Genomic DNA, 18,072 nt, shown 5'->3' on the forward strand with positions numbered 1-18,072 from the left:
ATACAAAAACTATCAGGACAGTTCTTTTTGTATTGAACTGGCAAAGTATCTGCTGCAGAAAAAAAAAATTTGTTACTTCTGGGACTAACAATCAATCTCTGGGCTGTAGAGACCAGAAAAGATCTACTCCCAGTTACTGACAGTACACAACTTAAGAAGACTCTTTTTCATATCTCATGATTTGGAAGTACCAAATATCTCAACCCTGGTATTTGATAATTTCATTACTTGCCATCTAGCAGTGAACACAAATTGAGGATGCAATCCAGGGTCAGAAACCAAGGTAACAACCAGTACTGGTACACACACAAAGCTTTGCAATTCTTTGTACCACTGTCAATCAAAAGAAACTGGGAAAATTACTTGGTTTTCTTTGTACCCATGAAAAAAATCTGATGAAAGAAATAAGGCGTTTTGAATATAATGAGGAATACAATGTGTTCTCCTGAAGAGAAAAGTATTCCTCAAAGACATCCAAGACATTAGAGGTTTGCTTGTGAGCAGAAAATTGAGAAAAAGACAACTCAGCTAAGTAGGAGAGGTGATAGAGAAGACAGATTTTGGGAAGGTGGGGGTGTCTCAAGCCAAAGTCTACAGTTATGCTTCTCAGGAAGAACCTCAGCAGCTTGTATGTTAGCTTCAATTTACATTTCCTAGTCATTGATCCAATGAAGAAATTCTGAATAACAGATGTGAGGGGGCAGGAAGGGAAAGGGACATTATGTTATTGATCTGTAAACACCTGGAACATTTCTAAACAAAATCTGAGACTACTTCAAGTTAATTTCCCCAAGAAGTTCTCTCCCATTCTAAACATCTTTTATTGGGTAAGTCTAAATAATTGTATCAGTTGTTGCCATTAAAGTATGCTTTTGTTTCTATTTAAATATACTAGAATACCAATGCCTTGGTAAAATCTCCAGACAGCATCTGAGGCCAGCATTAAGAATTTCCTCAAGAAAAGTAAACTAGATTTCATGCTGGAGCTGCGCTGCCAAAATACAGTCAAGTAGTTGCTTCCAGTTGTTTGTTTCTATTGGGAAAGATAACATACGTATTTTATTATCCTACATACAATTGTTAGCACCTGGATGTATAGGAACAATACTCAGTATTATGTATAATGGCTTCTTACTACAATATGGCATAAGTCAAAAGGAGCTTACCTTCTGCTGGGATGATACTGGTGGCGTAGTCATCAAAGGTTTCAGTGGAACAGTGTTAGTCTGTGGCGTGCTTATCCTTGGAGACACATATGATCTTGGTGATGAGGCATCAGATGTTAAAGACATTGGAGACTGATTAGATGGCTGAGCTGTAAAGGAGAAAAAAACGCTTTTAATAAAACCATGTCCTATCATAAACGCGAATTAGATTTTCTTTTGGTACTCTGGAGTATGCTATATTAGATGATATACAAACATGCTCACTGTGAACAACTAGAACAATTTAATGTTCAACAACAATCCTATCTAAGGAATTGTATTTTCCCCAAACTCCCCACTTTTAAAATTTCAGGGGAGGGGAAAGAGAAGAAGCTGTAAGGAAATGCTTTTTACGGATGTAGAGACTAAATCATATGCGACTCCTGTTTTAGAGTGCTCAACTTGATTTAACCAAAAGAAAGCATCAACACTTTATATAGAAACCTATTAATCCATTCTCGGCATATACCAACAGCTCCCCACCAATGGTTAAAAATTACCATTAGCACTGCTTACCTAACTCAGTAAGATGACTGCATTTATTGTTTTGGTTTAAGTTTCTAAACTTAAGTTTTGAACTTTTTTTATTAAATTACAAGCCAGAACATATTGGAAATACACGAAAGAGTATCTTGCCTGGAAGATGAAAAAAAAGGCCCCACTAGACAGAGGAAACATTCTTTTAAGAATTTAAAGCCTTCCCCAAGAGTCACAGTTGCACAGTACTACAAGATGGGTGTTGAAGTAAGGAGGAGCTGTGTTTTATACTGTTAAGTAACAACTAATCCAGAAGTTTCACATTACTCATGTAGAATTACCTAACATACAGAGAAAATCCCAAAAGGTCAGACAGAGAAGCATGTTTACTTAGTAGTGCGCCAGGTTCCTGCCCCTCAATAACAATTTTTTATCCTATCTTTGGAAGAAGAAGTAATTCCACATTCTCCACACCTCGTGGCCAAAGGTATGACAAGAGACAGATTCCACAACTGTATCAGCCTTTTTAAAATGTTGTGTAACAAATTTACATAAGTGAAAAAAAAAACAAACTCTGAATACCTTGCGTAGACAGTTGTGCAGCTTGAGAAATTAGGGAGGTGATATTGAAAGCAGATGGTCCAGCAGTAAGAATTTTATGGAGTATAGACTGCAGAGAGGCTTGTGTCACAGCTGCTGTTAGAACTGAAAACAAACATTCTGTTTTACTGACAATTCTAGAACACCACTTTAAACTGTTGAAACTGGCTAATTACATTTAAAGTACACTTTCTTTCAGATTTATTTCCCATATCTACCATGACCAAAGACCAAAGATCCACCTGAACTGTTCTTCAGTTACTTGATTTCAAGTTGACTTGGAATGTCTAGCAAGTTCTTTCTTTAGTAGTTTTAACTTTAAGACATACATTTAACAAAAATTCTTTTAAAAAATATTGTCAAGTCTTCCGGTTGACCATACGGATTAGTAATAATTCTTGTAAACTGCAAGAGAAAATTTGTTCAATTTGCAACTGAAGTAAGCAGAATGTGTGTGAAGATTTTTTCATACTACATTAATTTTTTAAAAGAGCAAAAAGCAGAATCACTTCAACTAACTAAAAGAGATGGGGGGCAGACTTTTTGTTCAAGAGGAAGACAAATATCTTTCAGGTTAAAAATCCGTGTTTCTTCTTACTAATAAAAAACCCTTATCTGTTCTGGGTTTAGCTATCCCATGTCATCCCCCCACGAGTAAAAAAACCCAACTGCTTTAAACCATTTTAAAACTGCACAATACAAGAAGAGCATCTTGCAGTATGAGATGACAAAACCCTGAACTCTGAGCATCTGAACTAACCTTTCCAAAAAGGTCTACAGGCTCTTGTGGGATCCTTCCTGAATATACGTTCCAGCCATGCAAACTCCTGAAAAAACTGACTCACCAGCACAAGCACAGAGTAACTCTGAATCGTGTTACAGTAAGGGCAGTCCTGCTATGCAAGGTGAAGTCATTCTGCCCACTGGACACAGCCAGGCCCTCATGCCATCAGAACAATTCTGAACACTCTTGTTCCAAGACATAAATAGCTGCTGCTCATATGGCAAGACAAAATTACTCAAAATTTCAATGGGCAGCTTTTTAATAAAATACAATTGGAGTTGAGTGGACCTTTCATTTTTCAACACAACCATAACACTTCTTTTTTTAGTCCAACCTAGGGCACTACAGTTTTAAAGACTGTCCCTGCACAGAAAAAGAAACCAATGACCTACTCACTTATTAGTACTGAATGAAGACAGAATACTTGCTGATGAAAAACTGCAAGGTATAGAATACTTTGTAATCATTTTCCCTTACTTGATTTACACTTTCAGAAAGTTAAAGACAATTAACTCTCATGCAAATGCTTTACTTCCTATTTAAATCAGTGATCCTTGTACAAGACGCAAACAAAAAATCCTATACCATTTTATCAGTAACCTGTCACATGCAGACACATTAGATAAAACTGCATTCAAAATGCATCAACTCTACCTGCTCTTGCAGCAAAAGGCACTATAGGTAAGCGATAACCTGACTACTAACAACCTAAGCCAATGTAACAAAAATCTAAGGGATACACTGATTAAATTCACTACAAAATTTCACTGGCTAACAAAGCTACTGATACACTACCTGTATTCAGAGAGGCTTGCTTTGTTATGCTAAAGAAAAAAGTTCTTAGGCAACAAGATTTAAGAACTCCTAGAAGTTTCACTATTTGCAACACACGTTAATAGAACAGCAGTGCAAACTACAGAAAACAAAGAACAGTGCACGAAACAAAAGAACAAAGAGCTCTAACAAAATTTTGTGCAACAGACAAATGCTGATATAGTGATTAAGCCACCAGTTTCAATTACATTGATCATGTACATCAACATTTATTAATGTGAAAACCTTAAATGTTGAGAAGGTTTAACAGAAAAAAAACCCCCACAAAAATCTCCACTTTACCTAGGGATTCATTTATCCACTTTTCAGTTAAAATAAGGCTTTCATTTACTACAGCCTGGTATGCAATAATATACTCATGTATGTAAATGAGAGATTACATGAACTTTAAAGAATCCTTACCTTCATTGATTTTGGATATATCTACGCTAGAATTATTAAGCTGCAAGGTGGCTTGCAGAGCAGGCAGCAGCTGTCGAAGGAGATTTGGGTCCTGAAGTAATGGAGGAATTGGTGATTGTGGGATAGGTGAAACAGGAACTGTAGGAGCAGATGAAGCAGGCGCAGAAGTTGGATTCAGTCCAGAAGCAGAAGATGTAGAAGGAGTTGTGCAAGAATGGGATACAGACTTGTCCACAGATGCAGACTCTGAACAGGAGACAGACAGTATTTTTCATTTTCCCCAATACAACCTGACAACTCACTAGTACAATATTCAAATTCAGAAGATCAAATGCCTAACTACCGTTTTAAGAAAAAAACTCACAACATTAACAGAACAAAAACTGAAGACAGCTGATTTCTAATGCAATTTACGCTACTGAACCTAATATTTATTATGAGCACACAAACACAACTTTTCCACTTCAAGATACTGGATGAAAAGCAGCCAGTATTAAAAATGGTACTTTTTTCCTTTACTTTTATGGCAAATGTGGGCCAAACATGACTTACTGATTGCCTACAGTCATATTCTACATTTTTACTTATGATCTCAATCTTTCTTTGGAAAATATACTATGGAAAAAAACCTTATAGCTAATGGATTTTGCATACAGGCTACTGCATCAAATTTGATGGGAGATATAAGCCATGCTTCATTTTTGAAGAGACCAGTGCAAGAAGCCACAGATATAAGTCTACTGTACAAAATCCAGCTACATTGCTGAGGATTTAGAAATTATAATGAATTGTACTAGAAATGTAAAACAGTGCTGTTAACATCTCCACAGCAGAGTGGAAAAATATCTAAAAATTTCTCTGCCCATAGTTAACTTTTAACTTGTCAGCTTCTTCTGAAGCATTAAGACCTATATCCTTTATTTTATTAATATGATTTTCGGAAATATACCATTTATTCTCCAGAGAAACACACAGTACTTAAATACAATTATACTATATGGCAATTTGTTCTGATTGCATTAATTTAATTTTAAGTATGACTTCCACTTAACAGAAAGTTGCTCCTCCATTCCAATATGGTGAGAAATCTCTGCAATGGAAGTATTTCAACTTACTACAGGAGTACCATCAGTCACTGAAAATATCCTTCCTTTAAGAAACCTGGACCACCATATTTCAATCTGAGATCCCCCTTCTCTCATCCTCATTAAACCCTCAGAGACTCCTGCCCACAAATTCAGTCAAGACTAACGCATCTATAGCACCAAAGAAGTTGGATGCAGAGCAAAAAGCTATGGATGCAAGGTCTCATGCAGGATGTTTGCCCACAGTAATGAAGATCCAGATTTTAAACCCACCTCAAACCGGGCAGAGAAGGTCAACCTAGATATTCTACATTTCAGGCAAAAGTCTAAAAGTTTTTCTCAAAAGTAGGGAAAATGGGCTGGGAAGTTCTTTACTTTAAGGGTGTGATTGGTTTTTTTAGTTGGAAAAATGGTCAAACTAAGATGATGCTGACTTTATTAGTAAAGAAGTGATAAGGTCTGGTTTATTAGAGAAGAACAAAATGTCACAGAATTTCTAACAGCTTTTGTATTCCATTAACCTTAACTGCAACTTCCAAGACTAATTTGGAGAAGAACCCTAAAAAAACAAACAAAAAATTACGGAAGTAACGATATGTAAATCTTTCTAAGATTTCTAATCTCAATGGGAAGAGGATTTCTGCTTCCAGGCTGTTACAGTATAAATAGCTTATAAAGGTCAGAAATACTCCAGAAACCTTTTTCCAGACAAGTAGCTGAGAAATCTGAACCAGAAAAAAAATCTGCTGAAGAATTTGAAAGTTTGCAAGGATGCAATAGCCAGGACACAGAGACATATTTTGAAGTTTCAGGCGAAGTTCTGAAAAAGATGTGCCCCTATCTAGTTATGATCTCCTCAGGGCAGGTAGCAATGTATCTGTGAAGGGACCTGGTCATTTGGCCAGGAGCTTTGGTAAGAACAACTTAAAAAGGGACAAAAGGGTTTAAAAGATTGAAGATGGGAAACAAAAGAAAAACCTGTTACAAAGTTTCTGTAGGGTTTTCAGTAACATGTGAACTAGGACAGCTGATTAGGAATTAGTTACCATGAGTTACTAAGTCATAAGTAAAAGTTTTTGTTATAAAGTATTGCATCCTTTGTTATAGCGATCAAAGTAAACACTGAGACAACTTCAGGTCAAGACATAGCCAACCAACAAGAATCTTCTCATACTAAACAAAAACATGTGAAGTTGAAATCTAACTTGGATCTGTCACAGTCCAAAGATCAAGATACAATGGCAGACAAAAGCAAGGGAAATAAGCACAATGGAGCACGTTAGTACTTACATGTACAAGCCTGCTACCTACAGTTTTGAGAACCTTACCAGAAAAACAACCATTAAAAACCCCAAAACACCCTCATTTCAAAATGAAAAAATACTGCAACTGCCAGCACTAATTTTAAAACATATTTAATGCATTTAGGCTTATCTTCACAGTTAAATATAAAGTTATTTTAAGTAAAGAAGCAACTTACTACTGTATTATTTATTCATGTAAGCAAATACCTGATCCTCAAACCACACCACCATACCAAACAGCCAGAAGGGCTTTTCACCCATGCTGCAGTTCTGAACAGAAAATACACTGAATCAAAGGCAAACTCAAGCTAACAATGCAGTTAAAATAAACCTTTTACCCACCCAGTCCTGGTTATTCACTTATTTCTTGAATAACAGAACTCAAAACATGTCACTCAAAACCACCGAATTCCATGAGGTCTGTAAAACTACTTTAGTTTGAGTTTTTATGCTCTAAAAATGCACACTGAATTGCATTGACAAAATACAGTCAAGTTATTTCTTTCAGACAATATGGAGACACTACTTCACATAGCTGCACTACTGCAGGTCTTTTAAGTATAAGTTAAAATGTATCAGTGAAAGGTATTTTTGCACAATCACCCTATCAAACCTAGAGAAAGGATAAAAAGCAAGGATAATACCTATTGCTAACATTCCAATATTCTGAGATGTTTAGCAACTCAAAAACAAACCACTACATGTTATAAAAGAATACATCTCTATGATTATGACTACCTACAAGTACATCATACTAGAACTGTTACTTAACATCACAGAGGATGCAGAGTAAAATGACTGTTCAGAACATCACTGCATTACACAAATTAATTTATTATTAATGAAATTTAAACTATAAACCTGTTTCTGCAAAAAAAACCACCAAAAAACAAACAAAACAACCTGTAAAAATATCAGTAGAAATTCAAGTATTTCTTGTCTGTATTAAGTAGCTGGGCTGGTTCTAGCCAGGATAAGGTTAATTTTTGGAGTAGCCAGAGGGGTTGGGCTGTTCTATACCACCTCACTTCAGTATCAGGATTAGGGCTAAGGGAGTTGTTTTCCAGTCAGTGTAGTGTGAATTGTCTCTCCCGTACACCCTTTTATTAATATTGTTGCTGTTAGTGTTCATTTCTTATTTCATTGCAGATTCCAGTAAATTTTTCTTATCTCAACCTGCAATCTTTTCCTTTTGTGCCTCCAATTCTCCTCACTAGCCTGTCACAGGCGAGAGGGAGGAAGCACTGAATGAACTGTGCATGGGGAACACCAATAATAAACCTCAATAGCTTTATTTGGCACCCAAAGGGTTGAGATAATCAGATCCGACCAAAATGGTTTGAAACAAATTTGATTTAAGCATTTGTTGTACTGGGCAGGGAGTCAACAGTCACAGTGTTGTTTGGTCTGTTCACATGGCTGTGCACCTAACCCTGTATATATTCCTGTACACACCCTGTGTGCCCACCACAGTATCTTTTCATAGCAGGGAGAGGGATCAGGATGGCTGTGTTGCTGTATTGTGGGAGACCAGTTTATGGCATGTGGGGGGCAATGAGGGGCATTTGGGATGTGTGCTCAGTAATGCTCTTTTATCCTTCCTTTGGGGCCTACCTCTGGGAGTCCATTAAATTGTACCTAGGCTGTGGGGGAAACAGGGGCAGGTAATTTTCCCCAGCTTTTTATGCCCTTTGTCACTTTCAGGCCTATTAAACCAGCTTTTGAGAATTTTGGATTTCCTTTGGTGGTTAAAAAAGCATGGTCTTGCTGCTATGTCTCTCGAGTAGAGTCTGTACCACATTTAGGGTCAGTGTGGCCCACACCATGTTTAGAATCCAGAGAGAGATTTCTAAGGAGGTCTGCTCTGAGGGTGGATTGTCACAAGTGGCATGGAATATCAGAGAAACTGGGCCAGTTTTGGGGGAAATTCTCTGCTTCAATGGTTTGGAAGTTCACCCCTGAACAACTACAGGATCCTGATAAAGCAGCAGTATATTTTCAAGGAGGATGGTATGGCATCTCCAGAGGGGAGGAAATCACTGAAGTGCGCTGGGCACTGGCCATTCTTTACCAGACATAGTTCAATACTAGACAGTCCCTCAGGGAGAGCAGAAGGAAAACAAACAGGCACTGAGACCACTCAAACGGCAGCTGAAGCATAGGATGAATCTGTGCCACTAGCAGTTGCCCTATACATAAGAAATCCAAGATCAAATCAGTTCAGTTAGTGAGGGATGAAGAGGAAGTAGAACCCTCACAACAGCAGGAAGAGGAAGGGCCAAAGATAATTACCCAATCCCTGTCCCTGAGTGAGTTATGAGATACGCAGGAAGATTTCAGTTGCCAGTCAAATGAACTCCTGGTGATCTAGCTGCTCCAATGCTGGGGTATCATAGCCCATGATATGAAATTAGATGGTAGTGAAGCCAAGCAACTGGGATCCCTGTTGTGGGACATGGGATTAAATAGGAAATTGGGAAGAAGACAAACTCTCAGCCTTTGGAGGTGACTCCTGTCATGCAGGAGGGAAGGTACTGTCTCAAGGATAATCTACTAGTGCACCCCAGCAGGTAGAATGCCATGGAAAAAAGGTATCCAGTGCATGAATCAGATGCGATGGAGGTAATGTACAGAGATTCAAATAACAAGGAGTCTCCTGTAGATTCAGATCAGGTCCAGTGCACACATTCCACGTGGCAGAAGTTTGTACAGAGCATGCCACCGTCAAACACCAACTCACTGTCATTCATGTCCAGAGGAGAAACAAACAGTACTTCATGTGACTACCCAACACCAGCAATATGAAGATCATCTTGACCCACAACTCGGCTGTGGAGACTGTCCAAGACTTTGGACAGACTTGAAAAAGTCAGTGAGGAAATGTCCCATGCCCTGCTAGTACAGACCAAAGTCTCTGCTATTGGGAGCAAGCACTACCCTGCTTGAGAGAGAAGACACAGACAAGGCAACCTGTGTTTTTTCTGTGAGCAAAACGGAGGACATGAGGAAGTGGGATGGAAAATCCACCTCTGCCATAGCAGTATGGGCATGTGAGCTGAATGTCTGGAAGAACAACCACAACAGGAAGTTCTTCACGGACAAATGCCACTCCAGTTTTCAGCGGGCAAGTCCTCAGACAGAAGAGGTGATGTTACTTCTGATCCTCTAGAAGGGACCTCCAGTTCATATTTACAAGGAGTGAGCATTGAGAACTAGGACCAGGACTAAAGGGACCCTGCCCCCAGCCAGACGGGGGAAAGGGACAATCAGATCTATTGACCCAATGGATCCTATAACTGGATCGAATGGCCTGGCACATCAGACCCACAAGAGTATAAGGCTTTAGTTGACACCAGCATACAATGTACCCTGATGCCATTATGTAGAGGCAGAATCCATCTGGATTTCTGGGGTGACAGGGGCATCCCAACAGCTGATTGTAACGGGAGCTAAGTGAATCTGACTGGGAATGAATAAATGGCAAAACTACCCCACTGCGACTGACGAAGAAACACCATGCATCTGTGGCATAGATTACTTCAGAAAAGGGTATTTCAAGGACCCAACAGGGCATTGTTGGGCATTTGGGACAGATGCTCTAGAGACAGAGGAAATCAGACAGCTGAATACCTTGTCTGGTCTGTCAGAGGACCCTTCTGTTCTGAGATTGCTGAGAGATGAAGAACAACAGGCGTCCAATTACTACCACAATGCTCACTGCCGACAATACCACACCAACTGGGACTCTGTGACCCCCATCCATAAAATAACTTGTGAGCTGGAGAGCCAGGGAATGTCAGCAAGGCTCACTCATACTTGAATAACCCATATGGCAAGAGTGTAAGTTCAATGGAGACTGGAGACTGACAGCGGACTGTCGTGGCCTGAATGAAGTCAAACCAACACTGAGTGTTCCTGTGCCAGACATGCTTGAACTTCAGTAAGAACTGGAGTCCAAGGCACGGAGCTTGTGCCACCACTGACATTGCCACTACATATTTCTCCATTCCTCTGGCAAGAGAGAGCAGGCCACAGTTTGCTTTGACCTGAGCAGTGTGAGGTACACTTGGAACTGTCCCAAGGGTACAAACACAGCTCCACCATTTGCCACAGACTGATCCAGAATGTACTGGTAAAGGGTGAGGCTCCAGACCACTTACAGTACATTGATGACATCATTGTATGGGGGAAAACAGCAGAGGAAGTTTACAAGAAAAAGAAGAAGATAATTGAAATCCTCCAGAAGGCAAATTTTGCCATAAAGCAAAGTAGGGTCAAGGGACCTGTCCAGGAAATTCAGTTTTTAGGAGTAAAATGGCAAGATGGACATCATTAGAGTCCAATGGATGCAGTCAACAAAACAGTAGTTATGTCCCCACCAACAAGCAAATAGTAAGCACAAACTTTCCTAGGTGCTGTGAGTTTTTGGAGAATGCATACTCCAGATCATAGACAGGCAGTCAGGCCCCTATATCATGTGACATGGCAGAACAATTTTAAGTTGGGTCCTGAACAAGAAACTTTTAAGCGAAAGAGGATCATGCAGTCGATGCCCTTGGGGCAGTCAAGACAGAAGATGTGAAAAATGCTCCACACTGCAGCCAGGGAGAATGGTCCTTCCTGGAGTGTCTGGTAAAAAGCACCTGGGGAGACACAACAACAAACCCTGGAGTTCTGAAGTCGGGTTACAAAAGATACTAGGCCTGCTACGTCCCAACCGAAAAGAAGATATTGGAAACTTACTAAGGGGTTCAAGCTGCTTCAGAAGTGACTGGCACCAAAGTACAGCTACTCCTGGCATCCTGACTGCCACTGCTGGGCGGGATGTGCAAGGGAGAAATCCCTTCCACACCCGATGCCACTGATGCTATGTGGAGCAATTAGGTCATGGTGGTTACAAAGCAAACTCAAACAGGAAACCCCAATCACCCTTGGATCTTGGAAGTCATCACTAATTGGCCCAAATATGAAAATTTCAAACTATTGTCATTGGAGGAGGAGAAGGTGACATGCTGAGGAAACCACACCATATAATCAGCTACTACCAAATCAAAAGTGATAGTCTCTTCACTAATGGCTCCTGCTGTATTGTAGGGACACACTGAAAATGAAAAGCTGCCAGACTCCTATGAGGCAAGCCACAGAAGCTATTGAGGGACAAGGCGGATCAAGTCAGGTTGTACAGGTGAAAGCCATCCAAGCCATCCCGGTAGCTTCAGATATCACTGAATGAGACAAAATGGCCAACACTCTACCTCTACAAATAGTCATGGACAGTCGCAAATGCCCTGTAGGGGTGGCTAGACTGATGGAAAAAGACCAACTGGCACTGGAGAGGGAAAACCATCTGGGCTGCTGTACAGTGGTAAGACATAATTGCTTGGGTAGGGAAGTTGACTGTTAAAGTCTGTCATGCAGATGCCCTCTGTACCTGAGAGTTGGGCTACTGAAGAACACTGCAACAACAGAGTGGTGGACCAAGCTGCCAAATGTCTCAGATGCATCTGGACCGGCAACTTAAGGCTGAATTATTTATTTCTGGCTCAGTGGGCTCTTGGCCCCTCACATCATTAGGAAAGAGATGCAAAATACTGACAGGCTCACAGCTGAGGGCTGGATTTAACCATGGACAGTATCTCACAGGTTATCCACAACTGCGAACCACGCACCGCAATCAAGCCCCTGTTGTACGGTGGACCATGGTGAAAAGTACAGGGAAGCCTGGCAGGTTGATTATACCATACTTCCACAAATCCACCACGGCAAGCTCTACATGCTTACAATGACAGGAACAACCTATCACTGGATGGCTGGAGACATACCCTGTGTCTCATGCCACTGCCTGGAACACCACCTCAGGCCTTGAAAACAAAGTCTCCTGTAGTGGCATGGTATCCTGAAAGAACTGAATCAGCCAATGGGACTCATTTCAAAAGCAGCCACATAGACACCTGGGCCACAGTATTGAGCGGGTATATAATACTGCCTTATCACATACCAGCCACTGGGAAAACTGATCTGTACGACAGACTGCTAAAAACCACTTTGAAAGCAGTAAGTGGTAGGGCCTGCAAACACTGGGAGATATATCTAGCCAAGGCCACGTAGTTACTTAACACCCCAAGCTCCACTAAGCGAGAAAGCCCTGTCCAAACAAAACTTCCAAGTACCACAGAAAGGGATTAAGTCCCTGTGGTGCACATGAAGAATGTGTTAGGGAAGACAGTTTGGATTAGTCCTCCCTCAAGCAAAGGTAAAACCCATCCACAGGGTAGGCAAGCCCATTCATGTTTTTGCTCAAGAACCTGGGTGCACCTGGTGGGTAATGCAGAGGGATAGGGAAACACTATGTGTACCTCAAGGGGATTAGATTCTATTGTGAGAACAGTCTGTAATGTTGACTTTTAAAACACTGGCTGCTGAATGACAATGTCACTGTATGCTCTAACTTCTGTGGACAGTGAGTATGGACTGCTTCAGATATACCAATCAGGAGATTCTGATACATCTTGCAATTAGCTGGGAGTACACCAGTTGGAAGATGCAGGTGGTATAGAATAAGGGGTGGATAACGTCCTGGATCAGGCCAGCACAGGGTTAATTTCTGCAGCAGCCAGGAAGGGCAGTTATTTTGTACCACCTCATTTCACTGCCAGGGCTGGGGAAGGGAGTCTTTCTCCAAGAGGAGAAGGTGGCAGCAGCTCCCATATCGTGGCTCCCCCATGGTGAGCTTTTGTTCGCACGTGAATTTTTCACCTCTCTTGTACACCCTTCTAATAATATTGTTGCTTTTACTGTTCATTTCTTGCTGTTTCCAGTAAATTGTTCTCATCTCAACCCGTGATCTTTACCTCTTCTCCACAAAGGGAAACTCCTCTGTGATGGAAACTCACATGTTAAAAACAGACTACAAATTAGTTGTATATAATCGCAACTTTCTTTAGCTTAATTTAAACCCATCTATCTTATTTAATGGCTCAGACAGGATACAAAATCCTAGAATTGCTGGCAACAAAACAAAGCCTCCAAATATTTTCACATCCAATTCTGAATAATGTAACTACAAAGTTTAAAACCTTGTTTAATTTATGATGCTGTACACAGCCTGCAAGTTTTGCCTTTTGAAGTTAATTTAAGTAGGCAGAACTCCTCAAGATGAAGCATTTGTCTGACAAAAACCCTCAGATATCACTCATTGGGGTGTATGGATTTCCCCCACTTTTTCCACAAAGAGAAGCAGAAACTCCTCACTCCCTTCTTTTCCTCCCTAATTCCCTTTTTCTGAGAGATTGTTTCATTGCTTATTTTGCCACAGAATTAAGTTTACTTTCCAACATTTAAACACTATTTTTTAGTCTGAGTTTTTAAAAATACCTATTAATAATACAATCCTGTGGTTCTTAAGTGAACTTGAAGCCCTCAAACATCATGAAACACAGTCAAAATGAACATAGCATGCTGAGAAAAGTTAAACATCTCCACAAATTTAAGTCCAATAGTTTTACAATTCTGATACACCAATCCCTACACCTGTGTCAACATCAATTCATGGTCCTTGACAAGTAATCTACACTATTATTGCAGAATAAGGATTTGAATTACAAGGCAGTCATTCATAAACCTAACCTAAATCATTAAACATCAGACTCATTTTGAAATGACAACCAGAATTCTCCCAACACAAAATGCAAATTAATCCACATTTTGTAAAAAATTTTTTGTAACAACTTAAGACTTTTGCAGGCTTTACAGCACAGACTATGGCTGAAGAAGAGGAAGAGGGCAAGGCTGCAGCCGCTTCATTGTCAACATCAATTTCAAAACAAATGCTGTGCAAATGAACACTTCAGCTTTTATCATGGAAGTCCCAAGGAAAGCTTTTCAAATAATAAAAATATGAAATAAAAACTAAAACTAGAACATGGCATGCTGTGATCTCTTCAAGTTGCAAGAACTTAATTAAATTAGTTTCATCTCTTCCTCTGAATAACTAAAAGGAAAAAAAAAGAAAACTAGATAATTTTTTAAATTACTTTTTGTGATTTTAAAAATATGACTTTGCACCAACTTTTCTGTTATAAGCTATGCACAATAATAAAAAGTCTCAATATCTGGAGCTTTAAAAAAACTTTAAAAATCCATTCCCTTTGTGGCAATAATGTAAAAATACAGTTTGCTTTCTGACAATTATGCAAGTAAGTTTATTAGATGCAGCCTACATACAGACCTGTATTATAGAACTAAGCAACTTTCTGGACCATCAACTTCATTCATGTGGGGAAAAAAAAAAAAAGACCAAAAATAAAGCCATCCAAAACAAACAAACAAAAAAACCACAGAGGAAAATGAAGTAAGTGGATGGTAAAAAGAAACACCACTGGATTTGGAGATTAACTTAATGGGAAGAACTATTAATTTGTTTAACATTAAAATAGAGCAGGAAAAGCCTTTTTATCATAAAAATTATTTTTGAAAACCACAATGATTAGGGAAGAGCTTTCTATTCATAACCCTCACTGCTAGGAGTGAGACCCACAATCACATCTTTTGGACAAAAAGGAAAGAAATCCAAGTTATCAGTCAGAATTTCATATGACAAGAATCTGTATGACACAAGAAGCAGTTTAAGTTTTGTGAAGAGGTTTGCTGAAGTTTTTGCTGAAACACGAGGTCAAGTCAGAATGGGAACATTCTGGTGTAATGCTTCCAAGCAATGGGAATTTTTTAATGACATGGCCAAAAGATCCTTTCAGAAAACACACAAAAACCAGATCATTTTCAGCAGTTGTGCCAAAATGATCCTCAGGTTTTTTTTTTAACTTAGTACCCTTAGCTTCTCAGTTTGAGTCAGTACATAAACATGATAGAGAATCTTGCCATCACCAATCTCAGCCCGTTATGACAAGAATTTTTGCACCTAAGCAAACAGCTGATCTGCCAGGACTGACATGCTGAAAGGCAACCCTGAGCCTACAAGCTTGAATACAAGGGGGTGGAAATGGAAGCCTTCTGACTGTTCAGCTACTCTGCTTCAATGCAGAGGTTTAACACTGACACAGTCCCACACCTCTGCTGCGCTGCTGCCACCCTGCTGTGTCTGCAGGAGTCCTGTGAGCACCTTTAATTTGCTTACTCTCCTTCCTGACCAGTGTGTGTTGAGCTCAGCAGGCACATGAGTGTGACAGAGGAGTGGATGGGGAAAAAAGAACAACACTGGGAAATGCCTTTTTTGTCAAGAAAGGACTTTACTTCACAGCCCTCTGACAGCTAACATACTTGTACTCCCTGCATGACTAGCTTTCAATTAATGCTATATATTATCTTGTTCTTACTCTGATTTATAACAACAAAGACTTACTTTGAATGACATGGAAATTACCAACTACTGTTGACTAGATGATTTCTAAATTATTAAAATGACCCTCTGAGTGTTCCTACAGCTATTACTACTGATGTAATTTTAATCCCATTTAAAACAAAACAAATGCATCCAAAGTCCTCTGGAGTCAGCACTAAAATGTTACCTCACTCTCTTGTGTGCTTGAGCTGTTATCTTTGCACTGCTAGCAACTATTAGGCACTAGTGCTCTCACAGTGTGCGCTCTGTGGGGGAAAAAACTACATTACAAAATTGTCAGAAAATTGTATCCTGTCGCCCTATAAACCTCATCTCTGCTTCACTGATTAAAAAACTACTACCGAGAACAGCTAACAGAATTGCTTTATTTTCTGCTCATGATTAAGAATCATAACACATTTTCTGTGCTGAAGCACCTGGAGTGTACAGTCCACCAACTAAGCTCTCTGAGCACTGACAGTCACACTGATCTGCCTTATGCAGTTCAGTTCTGAGCTACTAAGGACCGTAAGCCACAACAAAAATACATAAATATTTAAAAGCAACACATTCTGTAAACACATTTGGCCACATGAAACTATAGTAAAAATAACAACTAGATTCTCAAAAATACTCAAACTATCTAAAATTAAAAAAATCCTTATTTCTCACATCTGGATTACTCCAGTCTTAAAACTTTTTTTTCTAGTATTTTACCTCTGCTGTCAAAATAAATGTAACAGCAATGTTCAGCAAACAATTATAAAGTATTGGAAGAAACTAACATTCTCACATGTAACTTTTTCTAACTGACATATGAATTGAGTAATATACTTGAAACTGCAAAACTTAGCCAAAGAAGACGCAACAATACCAGAAGCAATGTTAATAACTGACCACTAAAGCTAGCAAGTGTTACAAGAAAACCACAAGGGGTGAGAAAAGGAAAAGAAGCACCAGAGTCACAACCCACCCAGCATTGCACTGGCCAGCTTGCTGTGCTCTCATAAAAGTTTTAGAGTACTGCTGCACTAGAAACAGAAGTGCTGCCTTGATGGGACTTGGAGGAAAGGTGTGAGAAGCAGTATCCTACAGACAGACACACTGTTAAGATATGGACAATACAACATTTCATTCTGAATTAGAAATAGGAAAATGTGATGTGCCCTACAGATAAAGCAGCCAAAAAGTAGGAAAAGCAACCCCACACTTTACCTGCATAAAGCACTCACAGTGAGCACAAACAGAAGCAGCAGATTCTGACTGGAACATTCAAACCAAAGGGTAGAGGTCAAATAGTTCCCCAGGAACTCTCCACTACTGCCAGCCATTGAGGGCAGAGGACTACTGCTAACAGCTGAGCTATAGTTCAGCCAGGGATTTTATTCAATCTCCTTGTGGGACTACAACATACCCCTGCAGCAAAAGAGATTGAGCTGAAAAAAGCATTGTCATTGGGTTTTGTGTTTTTCCGTTTTTCTTCTGTTCAAAACTATTACTGCTTAAAAAATACACACTGAAATCAGAACTATTAAAACAGTGGTACATATATACTGGCATAAGGCAGCCAGCAACACATTCACAAGAAGCAAGAATTAATTTAAGGAAGGACTACTGCACATATTATTCAGTCATTTGGACCAACCTATTTTTTTAGGCAAAAAAATAGTTTAACCTCTTTTTAGAAAGAGAGAGGGATGACATTGTCAGTGAACAGAAAAAGAAGATCAAAGGCTATTTGCTTTACTACTGTAAACATAAATCTCTCAAACTATTTTTCAGCTCTGCAAAGACTTTTAGAAGATTGTTTGAACCAAGTGTCTCAGGACAATTACTGTATTTTCAATTTGTAAAACAGCTACAAAAAAAAAATTTTTTAAACTGCATACTTCTAGTACTGCAGGTTCACAGTCAGACCTGAGAGAATGAGTAACAGTAAATCATCCAAAGCACTACTTCTTCCCTTTTAAAAAATTTAGATATGTAAAATGCAGTGGAAAATTCACTGGTTTATTTCCTTAAAAAGACAGTCCAGCATTCACCA

General features: G+C 39.4%; 1 protein-coding gene across 5 annotated transcripts in view; it reads right to left on the minus strand.

Moving 5' to 3' along the window:
- The window catches only part of WAC (WW domain containing adaptor with coiled-coil), a 57,122-nt gene that overhangs the window by 13,850 nt on the left and 25,200 nt on the right, over positions 1 to 18,072 (minus strand). For 3 of the 5 annotated variants that reach the window (XM_059841064.1, XM_059841055.1, XM_059841072.1), the window contains exons 8-10: positions 4,303 to 4,548; positions 2,265 to 2,387; positions 1,167 to 1,315 (exon numbers count right to left, since the gene is read on the minus strand). In XM_059841064.1, coding sequence (XP_059697047.1) covers positions 1,167 to 1,315; positions 2,265 to 2,387; positions 4,303 to 4,548 — 518 coding nt within the window. The remainder of the gene's footprint in view (positions 1 to 1,166; positions 1,316 to 2,264; positions 2,388 to 4,302; positions 4,549 to 18,072) is intronic. The other 2 variants (XM_059841081.1, XM_059841088.1) reach the window with 2 other exon arrangements.

Source organism: Haemorhous mexicanus, chromosome 1 (genome assembly GCF_027477595.1).
Source record: "Haemorhous mexicanus isolate bHaeMex1 chromosome 1, bHaeMex1.pri, whole genome shotgun sequence".
NCBI lineage: Eukaryota > Metazoa > Chordata > Aves > Passeriformes > Fringillidae > Haemorhous > Haemorhous mexicanus.